General features: G+C 36.4%; 1 protein-coding gene across 4 annotated transcripts in view; it reads right to left on the bottom strand.

Annotated features, from left to right (window-relative positions):
* Positions 1-267: 267 nt before the first annotated feature.
* The window catches only part of MAP2 (microtubule-associated protein 2), a 297885-nt gene continuing 270642 nt past the window's right edge, over positions 268-27510 (bottom strand). For all 4 annotated transcript variants that reach the window (XM_010861091.1, XM_010861093.1, XM_010861094.1 and 1 more), the window contains 6 exons: positions 26972-27116; positions 21431-21771; positions 11173-11265; positions 9152-9233; positions 4337-4449; positions 268-4115 (listed from right to left, as the gene is read on the bottom strand). In XM_010861091.1, coding sequence (XP_010859393.1) covers positions 3900-4115; positions 4337-4449; positions 9152-9233; positions 11173-11265; positions 21431-21771; positions 26972-27116 — 990 coding nt within the window. In that variant the 3' untranslated portion in view covers positions 268-3899. The remainder of the gene's footprint in view (positions 4116-4336; positions 4450-9151; positions 9234-11172; positions 11266-21430; positions 21772-26971; positions 27117-27510) is intronic.

Genomic DNA, 27510 nt, shown 5'->3' with positions numbered 1-27510 from the left:
ACATCCTCGCCTGAGGCAGATACTCTTGCCTTGATGGGAGACTTGACTCAATAAAGTAGCCTTTATGCTTAGGCCAATTTGAGTTTGTCACTTGCAACAGATAGCATCCTGCTAATACAGCGGTGATAGGGCCTGACACATAGCCAGCATTCAGCAGATAACTGAAGCCTCCTCTTCATAATTTTTCTTTGGTTGGACTGAGCAATATGTATTATGTTTTATGTTCTTTTTCCAGGAAACAAGAAGAAACAATCTGAAACTATCAGATAGGTGACAAGCAATTTTATTTTGCAAAACAATCACTATACAGCAACAAATACATTTGCAAATTTTGATTGAAAAACATGAACTAACTACAACCAGCCATTGAAGAAATGCCTTTCTATGGTAACAGGCTCTAGAATTATCAGAAGAAAGAAACCCCCCACAGATTTGTAGCGGCATGTTGGAACCTTGGAATCCCAGCATACAGAGTATACTTTTTGTTGATTTTTTTCTTTTTGCTAAAGTTGAAGTATCATGATTGACATTTTCTGAGTTTAAAAATAAGCTTTTTCCTGCAGAGGGACTTGGCCTCAACCTACATACCCAGGCTAAAAACCCTAGGTTTAAAAAAACAAACATCAATACTGATTTAACATATTAATCTTGGAAAGAATGCCTAGAATTTGCCTGTTCAAACCATGAATCTACCTTTTCTAGCTACTTAGACCATGAATGGTTTGTTTTCCTCCTTTTCATAGTGTAAAAAATAGGAGAAAATGCTATAATTGCAGCTATGTCAAAAATCAACCACATTGGATGATTTCTTTAATAGTGACTTGATCTCTTATTTTGCCTGATGATCCCATTTCCTGCTCTAAAACTATGTGAGTATGTGGAGAAGGCCAGCTACTGTCAGTACTTTCTTCCATTTAACCAAGTTCTCACTTCAGCCTTCTTCAGCTATACCTCGTTGGTGATCCACAGGTGTCTTGCTTGTGGGTGGGATTTCAGCCCATCACCCTGCTGGAACTCAGCAGGAGAATCCAGAGAGAGTTGGTTCCTAAATGAACATGGCCTTTGAAACTCATCATGAACTCGGATCTCTCCTGCATCATTGAAAGGTACCCAATTATTGGTTGCAGGTGACCCAGAGAGAGTGAGTGGGCCTTTTAACTCTTCATAGCTCTGGATTACTTATGTTTCCTTAAACAGGTTCTCCAAGGCAAAAGCCAGAGAGAAACTGGCATTAATTGATCTAGAATTGAGACTATGAAGCCTTAATTTCTAGATCAGCGTATGGATGTCCCCACAAGAGTGGTGTTCAAAAAGCTTAATTTGTGTCGTTAATCTTGAGAGTAAAGGTAAGATGGGTTCCACCCCTTATCCCCCAAAGAAGACAGTTAGCCTGTATTTCTTTCTTTTACTGCTACCAATTTTCAATTTCATTTTATAGAATTATTAATTTCCATACAAAGTGAGGGTATTTAGTCATTGTAATTTTGCTGTGATTTGAAGCAAACATTTGTTTTAATGCCAAATCTAATCACTGGGTACCTTATATAATCTTTATTTTAGACATGTATTTGTAAAAAAACAATTTTAATATGTAGAACATGGTTACTTAGTGTTTATAAAAATTTTAAACCAAGTTGAAAAAAATACATGTTTCACAGGTTAAAATTGTTCTAACCAGCTGTTAATTTCTTTCTAGAGCTTTAATCACTACCTAACACTACCTAACACATAAGAAAATACCATTAAGTCCCCACACAGCTATTCTTTCTTTTCCTATTTCCTGGTGCATTTCAAAGGAAGCTGATGAATAAAATGCCCAGATTGGTCAAATCAAACCTCACAGCAATAATTAGGCAGAAAATAGACACACCCATAGTCCTAATCAGTCCTTTCTAAATCTTTGACTATCCTAAATAACTGAGCTATAGTTTCAGAAATGTTTGCCTCCGTAAAATCTCTTAGTTGACAGTGAATGGTGCACTTTTGCTCACAGAGTTTCTTTCACGGAAGTCACGTTGGCTGTAACTTCCAATGGGTCACAACGCGGCACCCGTGTCTCTCTGCCTTTCCATCCTTCAGCTTCGTTCTTAGATGCTACTATACTAGCTTATTGCCTCAGTCCATGTTCATCATTTCCTCCTTTATGCTTGAGAACTGATTTGACTCAAAGGGATCAAACCCTATTGAAACATTTGCCTTTAACTTTTCAGATCCAGCCTACCAGCCCTGAGCAAGAAAAAGAACAGATAAATACTAAAAAGCATCCATTCATCCTAGTAACCCATTGCCCTACTCAGACTAATAATGACTATTTCATTGCTTCTTCATAAATTTAAGATGAATGATTCTTAAAGAAGAATTAGTTGATTTGTGATGTCTAGACTGTATATAAAGTCAGAACCGTATTAGCTACTGATAAATAATAGTAAAACAGTATTCCTTTATAGAGTGCAATGTTGGAATCATGAAAAAACTGATTTAGATATCTGCATCTCCAATATTTTGTAGCTTCTCAAAATACTGTATTTTCCCTTTCTGATCAAGGGATCTTACTTCGGGTATGGAGGCCAAACATTTTCTATCAGATAACTGAATAAACAGGTACTGCTTGGAAGAATGGAATATCATGTCCCAAACTCCCACTGTTAGTTTCAACTTTAGCAAATGGAAAAAAAAGAAAAAGAAATCTTAATAAGTCTATTCCATGAATGATTATAGGAGTAAACCCCAAAATATTCTGTGATTCAAAATAAGACAAACCCATAATCTTAAACCAACAATCTGTAAACCCCTTTTATGTATAACTGGACCCACCCCCACAAACTCCATGTTGGTGAAAGCAAAGAAAAATAAATTTTTTCTAGCATCACGGGAGAAACTTTAATGGGAGAAACTTGTATCTGGCACTAAAACAGGGTTACAGTTTTGAGTTGTTACAGAAAGCAACTTCATGCTAAAACTTTTTTAACTTTTTTTTTTTTTAATAGGGAGAGAACCCTGCTAACATCTACTTTCACATACCTAAAATTGCAACACCAAAGGGTGCAGGAGACACAGATACTGTGAATAAGGAAGTATAATATTCAAGTATGAGGAAGTATCACAAATGGCCACAGAGAAATATATATATATTTATATCTATAATACTGTATCAAACAGATGGAAAGGGTGTGAAACTGGTAGTGTGGACACAAATCTAGCTGATCAACTGACATCCTAACCAGACACAAGTCCATCCTAATGAAAGTGCTTCATTCCTAAGAGATGCACTTTCACTTCCTCAACCACAGCTCAAATGCTTCGAAACTATTTTTTAATTAATTAAATAATTTATTGGATTGACTTATACTCTGATATAATTATCCAGGTCCCAAACGTTAATAACTTAATTGAATCTTTCTTCCCATTTATACAAAATAACGCTTTAAAAAAAAACCATTTCTTACATGCTCTTCCCTTCCTGCAATGACTCCTTGATTTAATTTAACCTGTAATAAGTTACAAGGGGCAACTTTTTATCTTTTCACCCAGCAACAGAATAGTGAAATGAGCAGCTTGGATTTTAACAAGGCCTTTCAGAATGTAGTAGATAGCCTTCAGGCACATGAAAGGTAGAAATGCAATTTTTAAAATAATGATACTCCATGCAAAACAGCAGAGCGAAAAAAAAATTGTCCAATTGTACTCATGTAAAGCCAGTATCTTCCTGTTGCAAATGGAAATCAAATCAATTTCTGCATATACTATTTTTTTTTATAAAATTGTAACAATTACTACAGTTTGGGAATGAGATTATTTATTTTACGGTTTGTAAAGAATGAATATAACACCTGCTCAGAGCCCACTCCTGCCAGAGCTCATGCCTAAATAGTATGACGTCAATACTAAATGAGAGATATTCACAAGCCCTGTTTAGCGAGTGCGGCAGTGACATCCTCGGCCAGGGTGGCAAGCTGGGGGGATTCAAGCAGGTTGATGCTTCCAGAAGAGGAGACGTTGCTGAGTCGTCGGGGGGAAGCCACGCTGGATCTGCCTGGGGACTGTGTAATGATCTCAGCCCCATGGTCCACACGGGCCTTAGCATGCTCTCTGAAGTTCAACTTTTGGCTGTCAATCTGTTTAAGACAAGCATCAGTCCTCGGTTAACTCAAACATCTTAAATTGTCCCCTAGCTCTTTCTCTGTATCCCAGAGCTGATGTTCATGTCACTTCTATTCAGCTCTGCCATCCCTACTTCCTGGGTGTCCAGGTCTTTAATCTGGGACCTATTTTGATGAAGAATATTTCAAAAGGATTTTTTAAAAAGGCAAGATCTGCTCACAATCTTGTGTCTTACCTTGACATTACCACCTCCGGGAACGTGGTGAGCATTGTCAAGCGAACCAACTTTAGCTTGGGCCTTTTCTTTGAAATCTAGCTTCACACTTTCAATTTTCACACGCCCACCACCTACGGAGGAGATGAGAAAGGCTTTTAAATGCCTTGCTAACATTAAATCTTCTATTTTGGTGACTAGTTCCCCAAAATGACTATAGCAGGTAGACCATGGCAAATCACAAACTTAATGAACTCTACTAACCCTCTGACCATAGATGGGAAAGGAATCTTTTAGAATTTTTAGTCTACACCATTTTCCCCATACCATCTAAGTAAGGTGTTGTTCAGTCACTCAGTCGTGTCCAACTCTTTCCGACCCCACAGAGCCCAGCAAGCCAGGCTTCCCTGTCTATCATCAACTCCTGGAGCCTGCTCCAACTCATGTCCATTGAGTTGGTGATGCCATCCAACTATCTCATCCTCTGTTGTCCCCTTCTCCTCCTGCCTTCAATCTTTCCCAGCATCAGGGTCTTTTCTAATGAGTCAGCTCTTCGCATCAGGTGGCCAAAGAATTGGAGCTTCAGCTTCAGCATCAGTCGTTTCAATGAATATTCAGGATTGATTTTCTTTAGGATTGACTGGTTGGATCTCCTTGCAGCCCAAGAGACTCTCAAGAGTCTTCTCCAACTCCACCGTTCAAAAGCATCAATTCTTCAGTCCTCAGCCTTCTTTAGGGTCCAACTCGCACATTCATATATCCATCTAAGGCAGTGACATCCTTTTTGTATCATTCCCTGGATTGCTTTACATATTAATTCTTTTCTCTACTCATGGCTAACCTAAAATATCAGAGGTATTTTTCTTATCTATGTAATAAAAACTAAAAATAACACAATGAAAGTACCATATGTATCCTTTCTCAAACTTGGAGTATTTTGTCTCTTATTCTTAAGGGAGCAAATTAAATTGCAAGGAAGCACTTCTCTATTTTTCTTCATGGTAATAGGTCACTTATAGGCTAGCAATTGTGTACATATGCATGATATTGCCACTTGTAAATTTTCAGCACTGATACCTTGACTGATGAAACTGGAGTCAGAGGCTGAAGTGCTTAAAAGCTTCCATTTTAATTAGTAGATGGAGTGATAGGAAGGGAATCTTAGAGATCCCATTCTTGTCCAGATGCTATAGGACTAATTTGACACTGATCTGATAATATGGAGACGGAGTTCTGACGATGCCATTTTCTTAAATGTTAATTAGCTGAAAATCGAGGATCTGCTGATAGATGAGAGTGCCATGAGCCGCCCTTCTGTGGCACCTCCGTTTCTGCACGCCTTTTCAGGCTTGTGAATGCAAGCAGTTCTACGTCGAGTAGGTATCTATTGTTCTTTAGCTTTTTCTTGGGCCTGTCTGCTGATGTCTTTGACCTGGGAAGAATCTGGATTAGATACCTTTACCTGTTTCCACCTAAGAGACTAGCTTTCACTTTCATTAGCAACTTGGTTTTAGCTGTATGCATATTTTTTTTTTTTTAATAAGGCCAGTAGTAAGCCATGTGATCCTCTATTATTATTGCATCTCTTTTGGGATTTTGATTTGGAAAAAATACCTGAGGGACTCTATGGAAACATGGAAAAGATTTTTTAATTTTGGACTCTTGATACTTATTTACTTCCATAGATGAGAGAGAAAGGGTTGTTAAAACTTCACAGGTCTCTTATTCCTGCGGTGTTTTTCTCATGTGATACCTAGAAATTTATATTAACACCCAATTACCTGGCCAGGGCCCCCTTGAAATTGTATAATGTTACTGGATTACATTTTAAAAAATTTACATTTATTTACTTGACTGTGTTGCGTCTTAGGGCAGCATGTGGGATCAAGTTCCCCGACCAGGGATCACGTCTGGGCCCCCTGCACTGGGAGCAGCATGGAGACTTAACAACTGGACCACCAGGGAAGTTCCTGGGTTACATTTTGAAGATTCATTCATACTCCTTCTGAAGACTTAGGATGTGTATGATGCTATTTAACTCATTCCTGTAGGAGACATGAAGCTGTCCTTCCCTCAAAAGATGCATTATTGCAGGGGTGTTATTCTACCAACATTTTACTTGGCCCCATGGGTCTCACCTGTTGGTTGTGACAGGATTAGTGTGATTCATAAAACACAGTTATATTGGTTAGAGGCTAGAGGATACTGAATTTTCAATTACAGGAGATCAACTTTCTTGAGATCTTACTTTTCTATTTTCATAAGCCTCTGATAGAAACTGTCTTTTCAAGTTTTATGATTATATATTGTGCCAATATAACCCTATTAAAATTTTTGTTAGACTATATTTTGAGAGAGAAGGGAAAAACAATGTAATATTGACCCAAACTATATTCAGAAAAGGAAGCCTGAGAAGTCTATTTTTGTCACAGTCCTGCTGAAGTGAAGTGAAAGTCCCTCATTTGTGTCCGACTCTTTGCGACCCCATGGACTGCATAGTCCATGGAATTCTCCAAGCCAGAATACTAGAGTGGGTAGCTAGGTAATTTTATAGAACTGTTAGAGAAGCTCATTTGAAATCAGAGATCTCTGCCTTTGGTTCTGAAAAATTCTGGCCCCATTAGGAGCAGTAACCGCAGAGGATTATAATCCCCATCAAGCTTCTTATGTTCCAAAGTGAAGTCAAAAGACTAGCTATTTCAATTTGTGCCTCCAGGTGATGAATTGTTTCCTCCTTATTTCCTTCTGAGACATTCTACAATCCAAAGTAATTTTGTGAAAAGCTTGCTATTGTCAAAGATCATTCATTGTGTTAACACGTCTTTGTGAACTTGGTCATCTGATTCACTTATTATGAAGTAAGAGTGAGAAATAGGTGGGAGTCCATGACAATAGCCTTTTATGACCTGTAAAACATACACATGATATTTTCTCATATATAGAAGATTTTTCTGTGCATCAAGACTTTAGGTGAACTGAACTAAATGTATACTTATCATCTGGAATTAGAGTCCAATATTTTCTTTTGTATTCTGGAAGAAGGTAGGCAGTGTACCCAGATACTTCCATCATACTGTTGACACAGGACAAAATCAGCTAAATGTCTGTAGATATAAGGCACAGATGGGGGGCTGTGAAGATACCCATTTGGGAACATGTTCCTTCTCTCTCATGAATGATAGACGGCTAATTCCAGATAACAATTCTGAAATCAGTAATGGAAATTCCTTATATGTAGTTTCTATCTCCTTGAATTGCTTTATTAACACCCTTTGCCAAAGTGAAGCCCAATTTCTAGACATATTTCCAATACTTATCCATTTTTGAAACCTTTTGTTTTTCAACTAAAAAAATTCTTCTCAATAATCTTTTGGTCAGAAATCTCACTGGGGTCAGTTGTTCTTTTACCTTGTTCTGATAACACTTGAGATTATGATTCATGGGATTAAGATATTACCTAGTTTAATTAAGATGCCAAGAATAGATGGTTAAAATCAATTTTTTGTCCTTCAATGGTATATATGTTATGTCAAAATAGTCTCAAGAAAATTAACAAATTTGACAATTGTCCATTATTTACATATGCGTGGAGGTGGAATTTAGCAAAAACATATAGTACATGATACTTAGAAAAAAATGACACATGCATTAAATTCACAAATTAAATAGGGAAAAATCACTAGCACATATGAATATACACTCTACCTTAGGGCACTAGACTTATGAGATATGAGATATCCCATAAAAATATATCATAAAATATCATAATATATCATATATTATGATATCCTAAGATATAATAATGAGATGAGATATCTCATAATAATGAGATATTATGAAATACATGGTTTTTCCAGTAGTCATATATGGATGGATGTGAGAGTTGGACTATAAATAAGGCTGAGTGCTGAAGAATTGATGCTTTTGAACTGTGGTGTTGGAGAAGACTCTTGAGAGTCCCTTGGACTGCAAGGAGATCAAACCAATCAATCCTAAAGGAAATCAGTCCGAATATTCATTGGAAGGACTGATGCTGAAGCTGAAGCTCCTATACTTTGGCCACCTGATGTGAAGAACTGACTCACTGGAAACGACCCTGAAGCTGGGATTGAAGGCAGGAGGAGAAGGGCATGACAGAGGATGAGATGATTGGATGGCATCACCGACTCAATGAACATGAGTTTGAGCAGGTTCCAGGAGTTGGTAATGGACAGGGAAGCCTGGTGTGCTGCAGTCCATGGAGTCGCAAAAAGTTGGACATGACTGAGCAACTGAACTAAACTTATGAGATATTCCAGAAAAACAAGCAGTCTGTGGTCAAATAAGTTGGGGAGACATTGCATTCTGAAGATTCACAATGCTTATTGACCTAGATCTGAGAAATTCAACAGAAAAATACATTTCTTCAGCTTTGTTAAAAAGCACAATCCTTTTTTCCCCCACATAATGTAGAAAAACAATTTCTTGCAAAACCTTTGAAATGCTGCATTCAGTCCATGAATTACATAAGAATATATGGCCCAATATAATTTTATAGACTATATATTTCAAAAGAGCTCCAATAAGCATGTTGAGTACATACAGATAAATGCATCTCCTGTATCTTTTCATTTTTAACGTGTCCTAGGATATGTGGCCTGTTTGTGGTAACTGAGTTTACTTGTCCATATGAAGATGCCTCAAAATTTCTAATTTAAGTTTCTATTAACACAAGCATGAAGTATCAGGATGTGGAAAGGTCCTTCCAATCAGATATCTCACAGCAACAAAAACTTTGCTTGTCGATTTTTTGAATTCAATATAATCTCTCTCAGACTACTAAAAATACTGATTTACCTGGCCTGTGGCGGATGTTCTTCAGAGAGCCACATTTGGATGTCACATGGCTTAGGTCTATCTTCTTGGTGACAATCTGTACCTGTGTGAACCACAGAAAATAGGCTTAAAATAGTTTAGATGTAAATAAGCCCCTAAGCTCATATGTAAAATCTAGAAATATACCCAAACTCACAACATACAACAACATATACACACACATGGGAAAACGCAATCTTCCATACGTTCTCCCATATGTTTGGTTGGAAAGAAAAACACAAGTGAAGGAAAATCCTAGAAGAGAAGATTTTATTAGTAGAAAACAGATCATGCCACAAAGGGACAGAACTTCTGTATTAAGAAGGCACGCTTTCCACTCAGAGAAAGAAGCCACACCGTATTAAACCTTTCCATAAGCAAAGAGCCAAGTGAAAAGGGAAAGTATTCTTTAGAAAGTGATTTTTACATGAAAGTGACCAAAACTGCTCATACAAACAAGAAGTCCAACACTGCTTTAAGATACAAGAAGAAGAAAGCTCTAAACATGCTTTTCTAAAACACTCTTGTCATATTTTGGCTAAATGCAATTTTTATTGCACACCAAATGATAAAAAGATATCATTTGTTTTTCTTCTGGGTTTTACTGAAATCAATTCTTCTTCTAATATTTGAAAGGGTGCTTTCCAAGCATGGTCCTGGTTCATTTACATCAGAAATACATGGGAATTATGTAATCTAGCACTGGAAATGGGGCTAAGGAATCTTCCCCAATCAAATCAATCAAGTTGAACAAGCGATTCTTCTCTAGGGGAAAGTTTCAGACTATTGGTTTGGAGGTTGGAAGCTTCTCTAATAACTTTAAAATCATCCTTTCCTTCGTAGGTGTTTTGACCAGCAGCACCTATTGTAGAGGTCAGCTGGGTCAATCCTCTGATACTCTCAAAATTACCTATTAATTCCAGGACTGAGATTCCTTCCCTGAGAGCAGTACACGGCGTGTACTTACAGTCAGTGCACCAGGGATGAGGGGAGCCTGTCAGTGTAAACACTGAGCCTGAGGCTCAGCCCTGACCCTAGAAGGAGCCCAGCAAATCTTGCTGGGGTTCTCCCATATGGCACATTTTCATGCTCAGTGGAGCTGCCTTGAACATCAGGCACTTGCTTGTCTCTTTTTTCACTGTTTGACTCCATCTCTGCCCAACCGAGGAGCAAGAAACCAAGAGTTATTAGATAAGCAAGAATTCTGGATTTGATACTCTATAAATTACTTGAGTCACAGATGGCTAGAACCCAAAGTCTAGGTGATTGGATCTGTAGTATAGTCACCCTATTCACCTTTTTTATTATTCTAATGTTAACAAAGAACCATGCCTACTTTACTTGAGTCTGCCTGCTTGAACTCTTCCTCAAATACTTTTGAGAAACATGAATTCATCTTTCTCTTCCTCTCAGAGAATATTATTTCCACCCAATTTAAGAGACAGGGATTAAAAAAAAAAATCAAGACAAAGAGTATACTGGGACTTGAATCCTTTCACTTTGAATTACAGATGAGCCATGCTTCACCAGGTTTGTATTATCCCAACTCTCATGAATAATGAAGCACAAAAGATCGACATTATACACTTTGGATACTTTCATACATCAGTCATTGCCTCAGGAGTAACTCAAAAGGAGCTAGAAAAGTGTGTGCTCAGCTGACTTTTGCAAGGGAGCAGAGACAGCATGAGAAAATACCTTAAAGCCAAAGGCCAGCAAACAAATTGGCAGGTGAAATGGGCTTTCCATCTCCCTGAAAACCATGGTGTCCCCCTTTAAAAAGCAAGAAATTCACCAGTGATCTCAGAGGGAAGGATGGAAAGCCCATCACTGAAAATGCAAGGCTGACAAGCTCCCAAACCAGGGGGACTTGTGGCACAGCAACAAGAAGTGGGGAGTGTGCTGGGAGGTGTTGGGAAGGAGGTGAGAAAGGAGACGAAGTGCCGGCTGTGCAGATTGGCGCCACACAATCAGGACAGCTTCTGACACAAGCTTCTACTTACATTTCCGCCCCCAGCAGAATGTTTGATGTTATCCTTGGAACCACATCTGGACTGAACCTTGCTAAAATCGATCTTCTTGTTTAAAATCCTAACCTAAAAGGAATTGGAAGTAACTTCACTGTGCATTTTCTTTCAAAATTCTGGGATAGAATATTGGGAACCAGGGAACCAGAAATGGGTTAGCACCAAAGAGCTTCCAAACTCCTTTCCACTTACATTTATCATTTATGAGAAAAACTAACACTGAAACTTAAAGGCAAATCTATCATGTAAATATGAAGTGTTTTTCTCCTGCACCCCTCACCCCCATCTCCAAGGGCCAGTGCTTGAGAGCCTGATACCCTGGCTGTAGGCCGCTGTAATCTGGAAACAATATAGGAACAGAAAAGTAAATTATCTGTGAGGAGGTTTCCGATGTTGTGGGCAACATTGGGGCTCAGGTCTCCTCCATGGAAGGTCCAATAGTTCAGCCCTGGTTTCTGAAGGATGTGCCAGTGCTCTCCCCACCCTACCCTCCAACTTCTGGAGTGTTAGCCTGACTGTAAATCACCTGGTTAAACTTGAGTGGACTACGACTGGTCCATGCAGAATGATGAGGTTCACACTGGTCTGGCTGACTGCTACAGGTTAGGGTTCTCACTCATCTGAGGGAAGAAGCTCTGGTTTTCCCAAGATCATCAACAAGGAGACTCTGAGCCTCCTCTACTGGAAGCCTTCATGATTCCCTTGCAGGTTTGGTTTAGCAGCTTTCTGAAAGGCCACTTTCTGACACCTGCTCATAAATAGCCAATACCCTTGACTTTGGTGTGATAGCATCCTTTCCATTTTTACAGGGGAGAAAACCAAGGACTGTCAACTAGCTGACCTGAACCAGGCCATGTACAGGTAGTCCAGGTCTGGATTGGGCCCAACAGATTTGAGGTTAGGTGTTTCATTTCTATTTTCAGGAAGTCCAGTGTTCATCTTTAAGGACAACAGCAAATCCAGATCTGGAAAGATATTACTCAGGTGTAAAGTAATGTGCAAAGTAATAACTCTTGTAGCTTCTTTCATGCATCTTCTGAATTTTGAATGTTTTGGAGAGCCCTCCAAAACAAGCAATGTAAGAATGGAAGGAAAGGTTTGTTATTTTTTTGTTTGTTTTATTTCATTTTGACTAAAAGTACCCCCCAATATCTAGAGAGATATCACATTTCCAGTATTTTAGGGGACAGTTTATCCTCTTATACATAAAAAAAAGGCAAAATAAATTTACCCTAGATATACAGCTTTCTCCAAGAATGGTATCACATCTCTTCTAATTTGCAAAAAAGAGTACAAAATTCAAAAGGACACTGAATCTTGACTATTTTTAACTAGACAAAGCTTAAATTGCAGCGTCTGCCTAACACTGACAAGATAGCTTGTTCCTTACAGGGAAGCATCATTGACAGCTCTCATCGGCAGCCCAAGGGAAGAGACTTGTCAAAATCTGAATTCAAAAGACAGGATGATGTGGGCACTCTTTTGAGCATAATAAATATTCCAATTAAAAAAAATGGCAATGTCACAAAGTCTGTATCTAACAAAAAGCATAGTTGTTCTAAGGATTTCAAGTAAACTGTAGATGCAGATAAACAAGTCAATAAGGGCCATTACATTTCAAACTTCACAGATAAGTTATTCTTAGAAAGCAAATAATTCTGATTTGTTTTTTTCTAATAGTAATACTTTAAATTATTCTGCATAAGGAGCTATTTATTTTGGAAATGAAAAAGAATTCATCTAAGCCATTTTTCTAATCCTTGGGATATACAGAGTCTCATATTTCATTTACAAGTTTTAATTTAGAGATCATAAGAGTACCAATCAAGTGACTCATTACCAAGTGATCAAAAGCCAAATGTTAAATCTGACTCACTTGTTGCAAAAATGGAAATTCCAAATTCAGTTGCATAAATTTGTTTGACTCTAATGTTTAATCAACTGTTTGACATTTTTTATGATTTTCCAAAGCAAATGATTCAAACCCAACGAGGACATATTGCCAGCATTACTTAAAGATGATTCAAATCTTAAATCCTAAAACTTCAAGGCCAACTTCTGTTGCTTTTCTTTAGATTTTCAAGAGAATCATGGATTTTCTAGTAAAAAACCTAACTGGCCTTTTTTGATGGTAGATTTTACTAACCTATGTTTGCTCACTTGGACATGCATTTATAGCACAGCCTTTACATATTTCCATAATTGCAAAAACTTCATAGTATACTGCTTCTGTCTAAAATGAGACAAAGTATGACATTCACCATTTTGCTTAATGGTTGAATGGACAGAAATAAAACCACTCAGGGCTGTGAATGTTTGATGTTCAGTGAGATTTACACTCTAGCTTGACAACTTGTACCTGAGCCATGTAACTCACATTTATGCCTTACCACAATTACAAACTACTTCATGCCAAACATCTCTAGGATCATTGACAAATAACACCTTAGAGAGTTGATTCCACAAATACTGGCAGTCCTTAGAAACCATCCCTCCCACAAAATAGAAAAACAGATGGCTGCTGTGAAGGTTAAAGCTTTAGATTTTTTTTTTTAATCAGAGTTGAGTTTTAACTCTCTGTTCTCTATGGATAAATTGAAATGAAAACTGCTTTCTTTGGGAAGAAATTCTCATTGGACTTTTATTTTCCTAAAGCCCATGTCAAGGGAAAATTACTTTAATATCTTGGAGACTGCCTAAAAAAATATAATGAACTTCTATTTTACAAATGAAATAATTTTTTATATTTATAATATAAAGGAAAAATAGTCAAATAGTCATTATCCAACATTAATTCTAAACCACATTTTAATCTTTGTTAATTTTTTTCCATTAGAAATTTTACTTGCTCTATTAATGCAAAGAATGAGAGAATCATTCCTTCTGCATATTTCATAGCACATGAAATGTATTATTATATCAAGCAACTGGATCATCTTCCAAAAGCTATGCCTTATTAAAAATTCTACCAAATTTCCTATTTCTTATAAAATGAGACAAAATATAAAACTAATAACCAGGCAACCAAGGTTCGCAGCAATACTGATGTTTGAGTTCTCTTTTAATATATTACATTTTGTCCAGATTGTGTTATAGTCTATACTATAGGGGCCTTGTTTATATTTTCAAGTTCATCCCCATGATGTCTTTATGTTATTATCTCTTGACAGAATGCCCTCACTCCAAGTTGAGTATGTAACAGATTATCTTTCAAGGTTCAGGCAAACCAGTTCCTCAGTGCAGGGTTGGCAGAAAAGGATTTCATTCTTTTGGGCATATATTGGTGACTTATATGCAAACATCACTGATTTTTCTTTCATATAAGGGTCTTGTAAGCATGTAGAGTTATAAAGAATAGATTAATGCAACTGAATATTTAATCAGAATTATTTTAACTTAGTTAATTCTATCTATTCCTCCACTACACTAGGAAAGAACAGAAGAGTTACTTTCTGGATATTTTTGATGTGATTCTAGTTGAATTTTATCACAAATGGTTCAATTGAAATGATCTGCCACTGTACTCTCTCTGCATATAAGCTGAATTGCTCCTGTAGAGAAATGAGGTTTTTTTTCCTCCCTCAAATGGGGTTACTCTAAGAAAGAGGAGGAATACAAAATGTGGGATATGCTTGCAGGCAGGAATAGATCTCTCTTACTAGAGGTTAGTTGGAAACATGAAACATGAAAAATGAAATTTTTAGTTTTGAGTAAAACAGTTTACAAAACAGAGTTAGTAATCGCGATGTCAAAATGGGTTCCTTGAGCAATGGGAATCTGATTTTTTTTTGACACTCTCTGCTGCTGCTTTTTAAAAATAAAATATCCACATGTCAACTCAAGATACCAAGATATGGAAAGTAACTTGGTGTCTAAAAGTTGGATTCTCTTCTCAGTTCCTTTACAGCCTGGTGCTAGGCCCTTTAGGCATCCTCTAGGTATGAACCTCAATTACAAAATCATTTCTTTCCCCATCCAAGGCAGTCTTACACAGAATTGAGTGACATTAAATTGACTTCCCTTCAACTTTATAGAGCATTAAGCTTTTCCTTTGGGTTTGCCTCATTTCTTAGGAATGCTTATCAAGTTTAAAAACACTTTCTGCCTTTCTCAAAAGTATTTCCTATTCCATAACATTCAATTTTAATGAAAACTATCTACCCTCTATAGAGTCCATAGACATCATATATTAAAATAAAAATATTATCATATCATATATATTCCTGAAGATTAAAAGTTCTCTGGATAGTGCTCTTCAAATATTCATCTGTGAACAACCTGGTGCTCTGGTCAAAACGCACACAGGTGTATAAACAGTATAGTCCACTGTGAATTTTAATTAACACTTACCTACACTGACCAATAACATCTTCAAAACTAAGTATATCAAATATAAACAATAAGCATATTTCAATACACATTTAAACAGAAATAATGGTTTATGTCAAAACAAACAATTCCACAGAGCTCTAAGGAAAAGAACATGGTAGAGGATCCACTTAGGTGAGAGCTCAATTTTCCTGTATAGGCTGTGTCACAAACCACAGAAAGTAGAACTACACTGAGAAATACTGGAGTGAATAGATAATGCTGAAAAATTTGGAAATAACGTTTTGGTGAACAGACATTAAGTTTAGCCATTAGACCCACTGTTACATAGGTTAAGTGGTCTGTCCATGGATACTGGAAGGAAAGTTACTAACACGACAGTCATTGTGACTCATGAAAATTAACATACAAAGAGGTTTATAAAGTTCATATGCCGTAACTTCTTGATATTACATTTTTTTTTTAGTTTAAAACTTTAAGATAGTGTAAGGAATATTAGGCCATGTTGGTAATAAACTAACTTTTCAAGAGTCTGTTCAATTGTCGGAAAACAACCTGAGATTCAAGGCTGTTTCCATGTCCTTGTTTGGTTTGTAAATGAACAACAAACAAAAAGAGAGTCTATAGGTCTCAGTTTTGTAAACCCAAAGGAATAATTTTTCCATAGTTTTTAATAATTAATATTTATGAAGCCTAGCTTGAAAACTTTTCATTACCTTACAAAAGTACTTGAATTATAGTTATTAAAGTTCTATTGCATAAAGACAGAGTCCCTGATTTCAAGGAGCTTTCATTTTGAGATAATGATGACTTTGGTTGCAAAAAAAAATTTCCTGTCGATATTATGTAATATATTTTGGTGAACAGCTTTTCTTCATGCTGGGTTGACTGACAGTATTTTACAATTAGTCGGGTATTTTATTATACTTTTTAATTAGTACTTATTTGTAGCCCTAAGGTGATGGAAAGAAATGGCTTGGAAAAAAATTTTAAATCAAATAAAGGCAGGACACCAGGAGAGGACAAGGAAAACAAACACTTTTGCTTAGATTGTCCAGGCCATGTGTCATGTGTCATATAGTACACAGCAGAGTCTTTGTAAATGATTAAAGAATAAATCTGCAAATGAGAAAAAGATCAAAATAAGCTTATCTTTCTCTGTTTATAAAATTTTTGATTCTGTAAATGTGCCTATGTATATTAATAGCACCTTAGTAGACCTTCACAAAATTGATCATAATAATTTTATATGATAAGAAAAAAATCCTGTTTCACCATAATTTATTAGTTGCCTCCAGAATTAATTTTGTTTTTCCCCTTGAATATAAAATTGAAAGCAACTCATTCAAGGTAGCATGTGAAAGGCCAAAAAAGTCGCAGGATATTGCCTACAATTTTATATAAAAAATATAAAAAAGATTCTACTCTACATTTCATTCAATTCATTTTCTTCTTACTCTCTCTCTTTGCTTCTATTTCAAAAACACTGCTTTTTCACTCACCTTCAGCTTGCCCTTTGTGGCACAAATATTTATGGAGTCTGTTAAGAGTATATAAAGGAATTTTTTTTACTTTTATTTTTAATTGGAAGATAATTACTTTATTACTTTACAATATTGTGATGGTTTCTGCAATGCATCAACATCAATCAGCCATAGATACACATATGTCTCCTCTCTCTTAAACCTCCTGCTAAGCTGTCTCCCTTCTAGGTTGTTACAGAGAGCTGGATTTGGGTTCCCTGTGTCATACAGCAAATCTCTACTGCCTATTAACTTTACTTATGGTAATGTATCTGTTTCGATGGATCTGACCAATAGACAGAAAAAGTACCATTCATTCAGCTATTGTTTATTTTTTTTTATGCCACACATTTAGAGAAACTGGTTATTTTCCTATCTTTGTTTAAATCAAGCAGCCGAGTCCTTAAAACACTAACACTATTTTAAAATTTAGATTTAGATGATTGTAGATTAAGGAGCTAAGTACAGTGAGACAGCTTCAAATTAATACACTTAATAAGATAGCTTTACCTATGCCTTGAGTTAAATTAACCAAGCTTACTATCTATAGTGAATTCAAGATTGCATTATGTTCTTACCAGTAGACTGAATTTATATTTTAGCTGAAAAGATGAACTTTATTGCTTTTTGCAAAGCTCCTCATAGCTTCACCTAGCTTATCCAGTCCATTAGGCATTGACCTGCCGCACTGAACTGAGCTCTGAGTTGAGCCTCTTTGCCAAAAGAAAACTGGACTTTAACAGAAGAGATAACAGCCATAAGCACACAACTTATACATATGGAAGAGCAATAAACATTGAAATTGGGACAAATAATAAAAGCTTCCCAACGTGGAAGGTTGTTGTTGAATCCCTAAGACACATATATCTTCCATTAGAGATTTCTTCTCTTTATATTTAGTGACTGTACAAACTTTAATACAAAAATAATAATGCTTTAAAAATTTAATTTTTACATACAATCAAACCACACCAAATTTTTTGACAATAGAGTATGTGGAGATGCTCTGAATTATATGAATGAAGGTTGTATCTACCTATTTACTCCCATTTCACTAATAAGAGCTGTGCGACTATTTTTCTCAATAATTATAGATGCCATATGTCTGTTACAAAACTGGGCTCCTACAGAAGATATCGCTATTGTCCTATTCTCTTCAATGATTCTGGGTTGGTCACTGTCCACTCAAATATCCTAGTATATATAATTTACTATTGGAGACACCATACAACTGGCTTTGATTTCCCCAGTTTATGGATTCTTAACCAGATATTAATAACAAGGGTCTTTGGCATATTATTACTATCTTGATAATTTCTAAGAAACTTTTACATAAAAATTTTTCTTAGTTGTTTTATAAAGTTGAACCTTTAAAATCCAGCGAAAACCCCCAGTTTAACATGTAAAGAAAAAGAAACTCTCCTCACCCTCTGTATGTGAGAAGACCATACACTAGGAGACCATACACAAGGAGGCTTTTAGGACCATAGTGTTAAATGTTGAGTAAAATATGTTTCCTACAAAGACAGTTCAACTGTACTGCATCCAAATTTTCTAATTCATTTTCCTCTCCAGTTTAAATACATTGATGCCATCTGTCACAAAATAGTAGGCAAATATACTCCTATCATCTATGTCTTATCTTGGTGAGGAAACACTTCCCATTTCTCCAACAAAAGTCACTTTATAATTCCACTACTGTAGAATTTTTCCAAGTCATCTGAAGTTGCAATAGGATAATTTTGCATTTGTTTAATACTGGCCTCATGGAGAAGGCCATGGCACCCCACTCCACTACTCTTGCCTGGAAAATCCCATGGACGGAGGAGCCTGGAAGGCTGCAGTCCATGAGGTCGCTGAGGGTTGGACATGACTAAGCGACTTCACTCTCACTTTTCACTTTCATGCATTGGAGAAGGAAATGGCAACCCAATCTAGTTTCTTGCCCGGAGAATCCCAGGGACGGGGGAGCCTGGTGGGCTGCCGTCTATGGGGTTGCACAGAGTCAGACACAACTGAAGCAACTTAGCAGCATGGAACCAAAGATTTTCTTCAATTGACATGGTGATTTTGTGGCTAATTTTATTCTTTCTTTAATTTTCTGTGTTATATGTATTTCAGTTCAGTTCAGTTGCCCAGTCGTGTCTGACTCTTTGTGACCCCATGAATCGCAACACGCCAGGCCTCCCTGTCCATCACCAACTCCCGGAGTTCACCCAAACTCAGGTCCATCGAGTCAGTGATGCCATCCAGCCATCTCATCCTCTGTCATCCCCTTCTCCTCCTGCCCCCAATCCCTCCCAGCGTATGTATTTACTAGTCCTTAATTACCATAATCTCTAGGGCAGCACTAGTTCACCTCAGAAGAATGTCTTTACATCAACTTTATGAATTAACAAATATAGGAGAAAATTAAAATTAGACACAGAAATAATCACAGCAAGATATAAAGAAGTAGAAAGAGAAAATAAATTTAAGTCTTCAAATTTGGGGGTTGGTTAACTTAATGATTCTAGCAAAGCTGAGGCCAAAACCACTTTTTGTCTTTCTACCTTTAAAAGTCCTTTGAACAAAATCTTTATTGTCGAATTATATCAATAAGCATTTACTTTTTATTCAATTTTCCTTTTAGTTTCAAAAAAATATCTTTGAGATAATTAACTCCCTTGTGATTCTAAGAAGAAATAGATTCTTTTAAGTATCAATATTTTCCAGAAGATAGGCAAATAAACCTCACATTTAATTAAGGAAAATATTAGAACACTAGGATATTCACAAAAAGAGAACTGATTTTAAATACACATTGTAACTACTCTATTTTAGGAGGTAGCTCAAAAGAACAAAAATGATAAACTTGCAAATTGGTATAAATTTATTTTATTCAACTTACTCTTTTCAATTATTTATGTATAAATATAAAATAATATCATATTTGGATGTGCAAAACTATGATAAAGGCAAGAGTATGAGATTTGGGGAATTATAGGCTTAAATGTGATATAATTTGTTTTGTTTTGTTTTTTGCTTAAAAAGGTTTCTTATAGCTCATATTTTAATTACATCCTTCTATAAAAAAAGCATTTTTATGTGACTATATTATTATAGAATGTTACAGTTGTTCTAAAAATGGAATTCTGAGTCCTTCCTCCCTTCTTTGGTTGATTTTTTCTTAACTCTGGACTTTCTTGAACAGAATCATAATGAGAAAGCAGAGAAGTCTGTTGCTAAAGGAAAAAGCAACATTAAATTTTTGTTTTAATGCTGAGTGGGAGTCTTTGACAGCTTCATGTTTTGGCAAGACATTTCTTCTAAACCTGATGAAAATGTATTTTCTTTGGCGTAAGAGGGGGATACCAGAAATCAGTGGCAGAAAATACAAGAGACAAGTAAAAGAGAGGGAAAAAAAATTTTTTTTTAAGGTTTTTTTTGATATATTGAACAAGGGCATTATATTTTGTTAATGTATAAAGGAAATTACTGCTTTCCTCTTCTTTTACTCAAGGATGGGTGTTTCATCCCTTCATTTAGAATAAAAGTCAGACTATGGGCATATCAATATCACAAGGGAAACATTAGGTGATATTTGTTTTATCTCCTTCCAGGCTAATTGCTTTGTCCAAACATACAGTGTGAAAGCAATGTTTAGGTTAAGGTAGAACTCAAGCTCTCTGGTTGGAAAAAATATATATAAATGTTTGCTCTGAAGCTGAAGTTAAGAGTCAATAGGTAGAGTTTTACCAACAACTCTATTTAACACAATTATTCTGAAACAGAATTTCTTATACCCATGTAGAGTCATCTTTTAATTATCAATGTGAAAATCTGCCCTTTGCAATGTTTAGGCAATAGCAGGCTGAGAAACAACTTGGGGAACCATGCTCTGATTTGGAATGAACACGGGGAAATGGTAGAAAATATCATAGGAAATCCTCGAGGAGAAGGAAGGTGATAAAAGTAGTATCACTAAAAGATGGTCAAATGAGCTCAAAGCCAGTATCATGCCAGAAATTCATACCAGATAATACTCAAATTTATACCAGAAATGAAACTTATATCTCCTAAGTTAAAATCCACAAGTCAACAGAGAAACATTCAAACAGGATCTATTAGGTAATCAACTAAAAGATTCTCCTCTACAGTTAAATCAATTTTTATCTAATAATAACCAGAAGGAATGGACACGGCATATTATTTACAATATATTTTATAAGGTAGCTTTCTCAGATAAGATCCAAACTATTAATAATAAATCACAACCAGTAATGCTATAAAACCTCCATCTCTCTTTTAACAACTGTAAGCCTGTCATGTGAGGACGGCAACACAGTAAGTAACAGGGATTTTACTTTGGCAGCAAATACGTGTGTTCATATGATTCTTACCTGGCCCCCTTTAGGCTGGTATTTGATGTTGTCTGTGGATCCAATTTTGGATTTGACATTCTTCAGGTCTGGCAGTGGTTGGTTGATAAGCCGAAGCTGTTTGGGAGTAGCAGGAGATTTCGGAGGCGTGCGTATAATGGCGACTTTCTTCTCACTGGGAACCAAGATGGCCGACTTGGGGGTTCCTGGTGTGTGAGGGGTCCTGGGGTAGCTGGGGGTTCCAGGAGTGCCCGGGGTGCGTGAAGAATAGCTTGGTGGGGTGCCAGGAGTGATGGCGGTTGATCCAGGGGTAGTGGGTGTGGAAGTGCCACTTTTTCCTGCTCTGCGAATTGGCTCTGACCCTATATTAAAACCGAACCCAAACCACAGTGTCAGAAAGTTCTCCCCCGAGACATCCCTTTTCCCATCCATTGTTAGAACTTATAATTCATCAAATTTCTAAAGGGTTTAGGATATTTACGAATTACAACAATGCTTGAAAAGGTGAGAATCTCGTTATTTTTAGGTTCACAAATTGATGACATTCTTTTGAACACGCATTGCTATCAATGTGAAGATAATACTTGGGTTTTCCTGATTTATTCTGAATTTTCATTATGATATGTCAAAAATATTTTCTACTTGCATGATCATTAAAGCATATGGATCTGCTTTTAGCTGGAAAAAGAGTCTACACTTAATATTCTTTGTGGACTCATATAAACTGAAGATTCTTTGAATGATGTGTGGATTATTTATTCCTTTGTGCAGAAAGTTTATTCCAAGATCCAGGTGGATATACAACACAAAACAGTGTATTTAGATCCCATGATTTTGGCCTGTGTAGAAAACTATTTAGCTTAAAAAAATCTAGCTCTCTCTTTTGAAAAGTGGGATGTTACAATTTATTCACAGTCAATCTTGTACCTGATTGTGTTTTATCCCATACTTTCAGTATTTGCAGTTTGGAGTCAAATCAATAATCCCTCATTGTCTATTATGCAAGATGCTGTAAAATGCATTTGTTTGCCTCAACTTGATGTTACCCTCATTTTATCATTTAACTCTTTCCCCCATTTTCCTATGCTATGTTTCTCTTTCATATTATCTTTTAAAATGTGTGCTTAAATGCCATTTCAAATGCTTTTTTAAAAGAATAATGATTTAAAAAAGAGGACACACCTTAGGAGAGTCTCATTAAAATAGGAGATTCTCACCTTTTCAAAGAACTTTTGTGAATACTAAACATTTGATAACCAAACATGCACATACACAATTGATGCAGCTCTTGTTATTTCTTACTCAGTAATAAGGACATTAAGGCTCATTCACCCAGATGACATTAAATTCTAAGACAGATATGATACTCAGCTTCTTAATATATGTTGAACTTTCCTCTTAAATTGAAAAGTCTTTTCTCTTCAAATAATGCATTGATTCCAATAATAGAATACTGATTTACATTGTTTATATTATACAAATTCTCTCACTTTTAAAGATATTTTATAGAAAGGGCATAGTTTTTAGTTTTTACTGCTAAGAATGTAACTCTGTGGGGCTTTCCTGGTGACTCAGTGGTAAAGAATCTGACTGCCAAAGCAGGAGATGCAGGTTGGATTCCTAGGTCAAGAAGATCCCCTAGAGAAGGAAACGGCAACCCACTTCAGGATTCTTGCCTGGGGAATCCCATGGACAGAGGAGCCTGGAGGGCTCAGTACATGGGTTTGCAAAGAATCGGACAGGACTTAGTGACTAAATGACAGCAATGTAACTTTGTATAATCAATGAATCTTCTAGAAATTTTGAGGAGGATAAAGATATAACTCATCAACTATAAAATCAGTCAAGTAGAAGGAATCCTAGAGTCACCTGATATAATTCATCATCAATGTAGAAAGTTCTTCCTGAGAAGGGGGACAATTATAAATAATCTTTGCTTAAATATTTACAAGGAGTGAGCTCAAGTCTGCAGACAAAATAAATCTACCCAGGCTCAATCTCCTGGAGAAACAGAACAATTCTATTTCGTCTCTCAGTGAACAGTTTTCACATATCAAAGGAAAGTTGCCCTGTGTCCTTTTGGTCTTTTAGTAGAAGGGAAAGACATAGGTAGATGCTTCAATGGAAAATATGACATGGGATTTGAGAAGAGTAAAGTGATAAATTAGTGATTTTTATTGCTTTCCACAAATATGACATGTCAAGACCAGGGTAATACAACCACATTCGACTTGACTTTTTGTAGATTCCTGGCTACAAAGTTTGTTTATGGGCCAAGGTTTTGATCTTGGTTTGAGCCAGTAAGTATGTTCTGAAAAATCTCTTCAGAAAACTTATTTCTCCCTCAAATGTATTCTCCATCATTTCATCTTTCTTGAATATCTCAGGTCTTCTGGGGAGGGGGATCATATCTTTATTCTTTGTCCCTCTACCTAGCACTGGTGTCTTTTGTTGGGCCTGAACACAGCAGAAGCTCAACATATTTTCTTTTTTAATGTTACAAATTTGATTCAAAATTTCTCTGTGTATGGAGGTACTTGTTACTGTAATGGAGGCCGAGTTGAAGCAATATTCCAGATACGTATAACAATATTAACTAAAAGAAATATTTAAGAATTATTTTGTGACTCAATGGACATGAATCTGAGCAAACTCAGAGCTAGTGAAGGACACAATAGACTGATGTGCTATATACAGTGCACGAGGTTGCAAAGAGTTAGTGACCTAGCGACTCAATAGCAACAAGAGTAAATGGCTTTATGTTTTGAATATGTAAAGGAGGAAGGTTCTGTGTTATATCTGGAAAATGAGAAAAAATCAGTCACAAGTATTAAGAAGCTCTTAATATTGCTGTTCAATAGATATCAATTTTTATTGTAATAAATTATATTCTAGTCATCAAAAATGAAAAATTTGAGTGTTTCCTATGTGTTTTGAAATAGAAAATATTAAATCTAAGTTACTAAAATGATTCAAAAATATTTATGAGTTACTCTATTACAGTTTGTTCTTATCTTGTCAAGTCTACAATGACAATGTCTTTCCCTCCCTTTCGGCTAAATAAACTTCTTGCATAGCATTCTTTCAAATCTTTTCAATAGCAGTACAAAATGCTAGAACATTCCCTTGTGCAGTTAAGGAATAGTAGTGTTAGTTGCTCAGTTGTGTCCGACTCTTTGTGATTCCACAGACTGTAGCCTGCCAGGCTCCTCTGTCCATGGGATTCTCTAGGCAAGAATACTGGAGTGGACTGCCATTCCCTTCTCCAAAGGATCTTCCCAACCCAGGGCTTGAACCTTGGTCTCCTTCAGGCAGATTCTTTACCTTAAGGAGATGAGATGGGAAGAAGCAAATTGCTTGTTCTGGTAATTGTCCCTATGTCTTTTAGCTATTGCTATGTAGGGATAAAATATTATTAGAGTATCAGTTATGTTCATTACCAAATAATACAATGCCATATGCTTATGAATGTAAGTAAAGTTAAAAAGTCAAAATAGAGTTGGCTCAGGACATAAAAAGCAATTTGTATAGAGGTGGACACGACTAAAGCAACTTAGCATGCCTTTTTAAAAGCAGAGCACAGTAGCTTAAAGTTGGGATTTGTGTGAGAAAGTGCCATTTTGCTTCCATAGCAACAAACACAAGTGCAGTTCAAGGTTCGCCTTTGGGGAACACTTGGTGCCTTTGTGTTGGCTCAGCATCCCTGGGGTTATTGTTGATGCCCAATTCTAACTCCAAATATTTGGAGTTAAATTCTCCTCTCTGAAGATAACTCACTCTTAAAGGTTTTCTTTGCTAGTTCATTTGAATACTTTATATGCGTTAAGGTGAAAAGAGTTTTAGTGATTTCAAAGTATTCCTAGCATGTATTTCAAAGGATATTAATGCTTCATGAATCTAAATGTTTCGGGACACAACTGCTCTCATTATAATAAATACTTTCATTATAGGCAAAAAAAAAACACAAAACAGTTTAAGTCATACAAAATAGCCACATTTGGATTGCCCACATTGTGGGGCAATTACTATTAAAGACTTAAAAAATAAGTGGTGAAATCAACTGTAATGTGATAGTAGTAGCAATTTCCACCACTTTCATATGGATTTTAAATGACAGATATGCTATTCTCCAAATGTTTCTACCATTTTGTAATAGTTTCTAAATGACAGGGATACTATTTTCTGAGTGACTCTACAGAACAATTCCCTAGTACTAAATAAATATAGAGAAGACATTAAGAGGACAGGTTGTGAATTTATCAGTAGGCTGAAAACCAAATTCAACCACTTACTAGCTGTGTAGTACTGGACAAGTCTTTAAAAGGTCAGTTTGCTCATCAGTAGATTTAATAAGGTTGTTAATACCTGACCATCAGCACTTTAATTGAATTGACTGAGAAATGTATCTTAAGATTTCAGCATCTATAAATGATTAATAAATAGAGAAGGCAATGGCACCCCACTCCAGTACTCTTGCCTGGAAAATCCCATGGACGGAGGAGCCTGGAAGGCTGCAGTCCATGGGGTCGCTGAGGGTCGGATACCACTGAGCAACTTCACTTTCACTTTTCACTTTCATGCATTGAAGGAAATGGCAACCCACTCCAGTGTTCTTGCCTGGAGAATCCCAGGGACGGGGGAGCCTAGTGGGCTGCCATCTATGGGGTCGCACAGAGTCGGACACGACTGAAGTGACTTAGCAGCAGCAGCTATTTTTGTGGTAATAGAAACGCATTTATGAAAATAATTTGAATTACTAGATAGTCTTGGTAGTAACACAGTATGTAAGTGAGTAATGATTGGAGCATTTTTATATTCTTTATATAAACTGTGATAATTGCTGAGCATTACATCATGAAATCAAAAGAAATTGAAGCTATCACACAGAATATGCTATGTTTACAGCTTCATTGGAATGCAAAGACAAAGTCAAAGTGAAGTCGCTCAGTTGTGTCCGACTCTTTGCAACCCCATGTACTGTAGCCCACCAGGCTCCTCTGTCCATGGGATTTTCCAGGCAAGAATACTGGAGTGGGTTGCCATTTTCTTCTCCAGGGGATCTTCGAAACCCAGGGATTGAACCCAGGTCTCCTGCATTGCAAGCAGACACTTTAACCTCTGAGCCACCAGGAAAGCCCCTATTCTTACGAAATTGAGCAGGATTCTTGATTTTGATTGTTGATTTTTCAGTTAGTTTTTATGACTTGGTATTCTAATAAAGGTTAAGCTTCCATATTAAAAAAAATCCCTGACTATTGCTTTTCTATGCTGATTAGTCCTTTCGAATTATCTTTTTCACTTTAAACTTGAAAGAAGAGAAAAACAATCCTGAAAATGACTTAACTTCAATCCTATTTAACCAATAACAAAGTAGTATATATTCATTGACTCAAATAAGTGTTTTGGACACACTGATAGTCTGAATTTCTGATTCTTAGGGCAAATATAATCCGATGTAAATACAGGCTGTATTTGAAAATGTAAAATATAAGTACATTATAAGCTACTCCACTTAAGGTTTAAAAACTGAATGAAAAGGAAGCCAAACCAAAATAAACCTACGAGTGGTCCGCCGCGCAGAAGAGATAGAACTGTTGAGAGAGAAGGAGTTCTCATCTCTGTCTCCTGAGACACCTCGGCGAGGAGGAAGGATGGAGGAAGGTCTCGGCAGAGAAGAGCGCTTCTCTGGGCTCTTGGTAACTCCATCCTGATTGGAGAAAACAGAACAACGTTGGGTTCCCGTGAATCTTCATATACAAAGAGGTTATATCGCTCTGGCTAATTATCCTCCTGGGCCAATAGAGGAATTTTTTTTAATCCATACTACTGACTTGTACATACTTAATAAGTATTTCTGCTTTACAACTTAGAAAGAGTTCAGAATACAAAAACATATTATTTTGGAGTGAATGCTAAAAATTGACTGTGAAATTCAAATTCTAAGTGATAACATGAGTAAAACTGTGCTGAAGTAGTCTCCAGGTAATTAATAATTTTACTGACAAGTCTTCATCAGCATGATACTGTATCACTAAGAAAGGACTCGCAGAAGGGCACTGCATGCACAGTATTTAACTATGATCACTCCTGTATATAGTGCA

Source organism: Bison bison, unplaced genomic scaffold (assembly GCF_000754665.1).
Source record: "Bison bison bison isolate TAMUID 2011002044 unplaced genomic scaffold, Bison_UMD1.0 scf7180017864471, whole genome shotgun sequence".
Taxonomy (NCBI): domain Eukaryota; kingdom Metazoa; phylum Chordata; class Mammalia; order Artiodactyla; family Bovidae; genus Bison; species Bison bison.
This window is presented reverse-complemented; position numbering and strand designations above follow the sequence as displayed.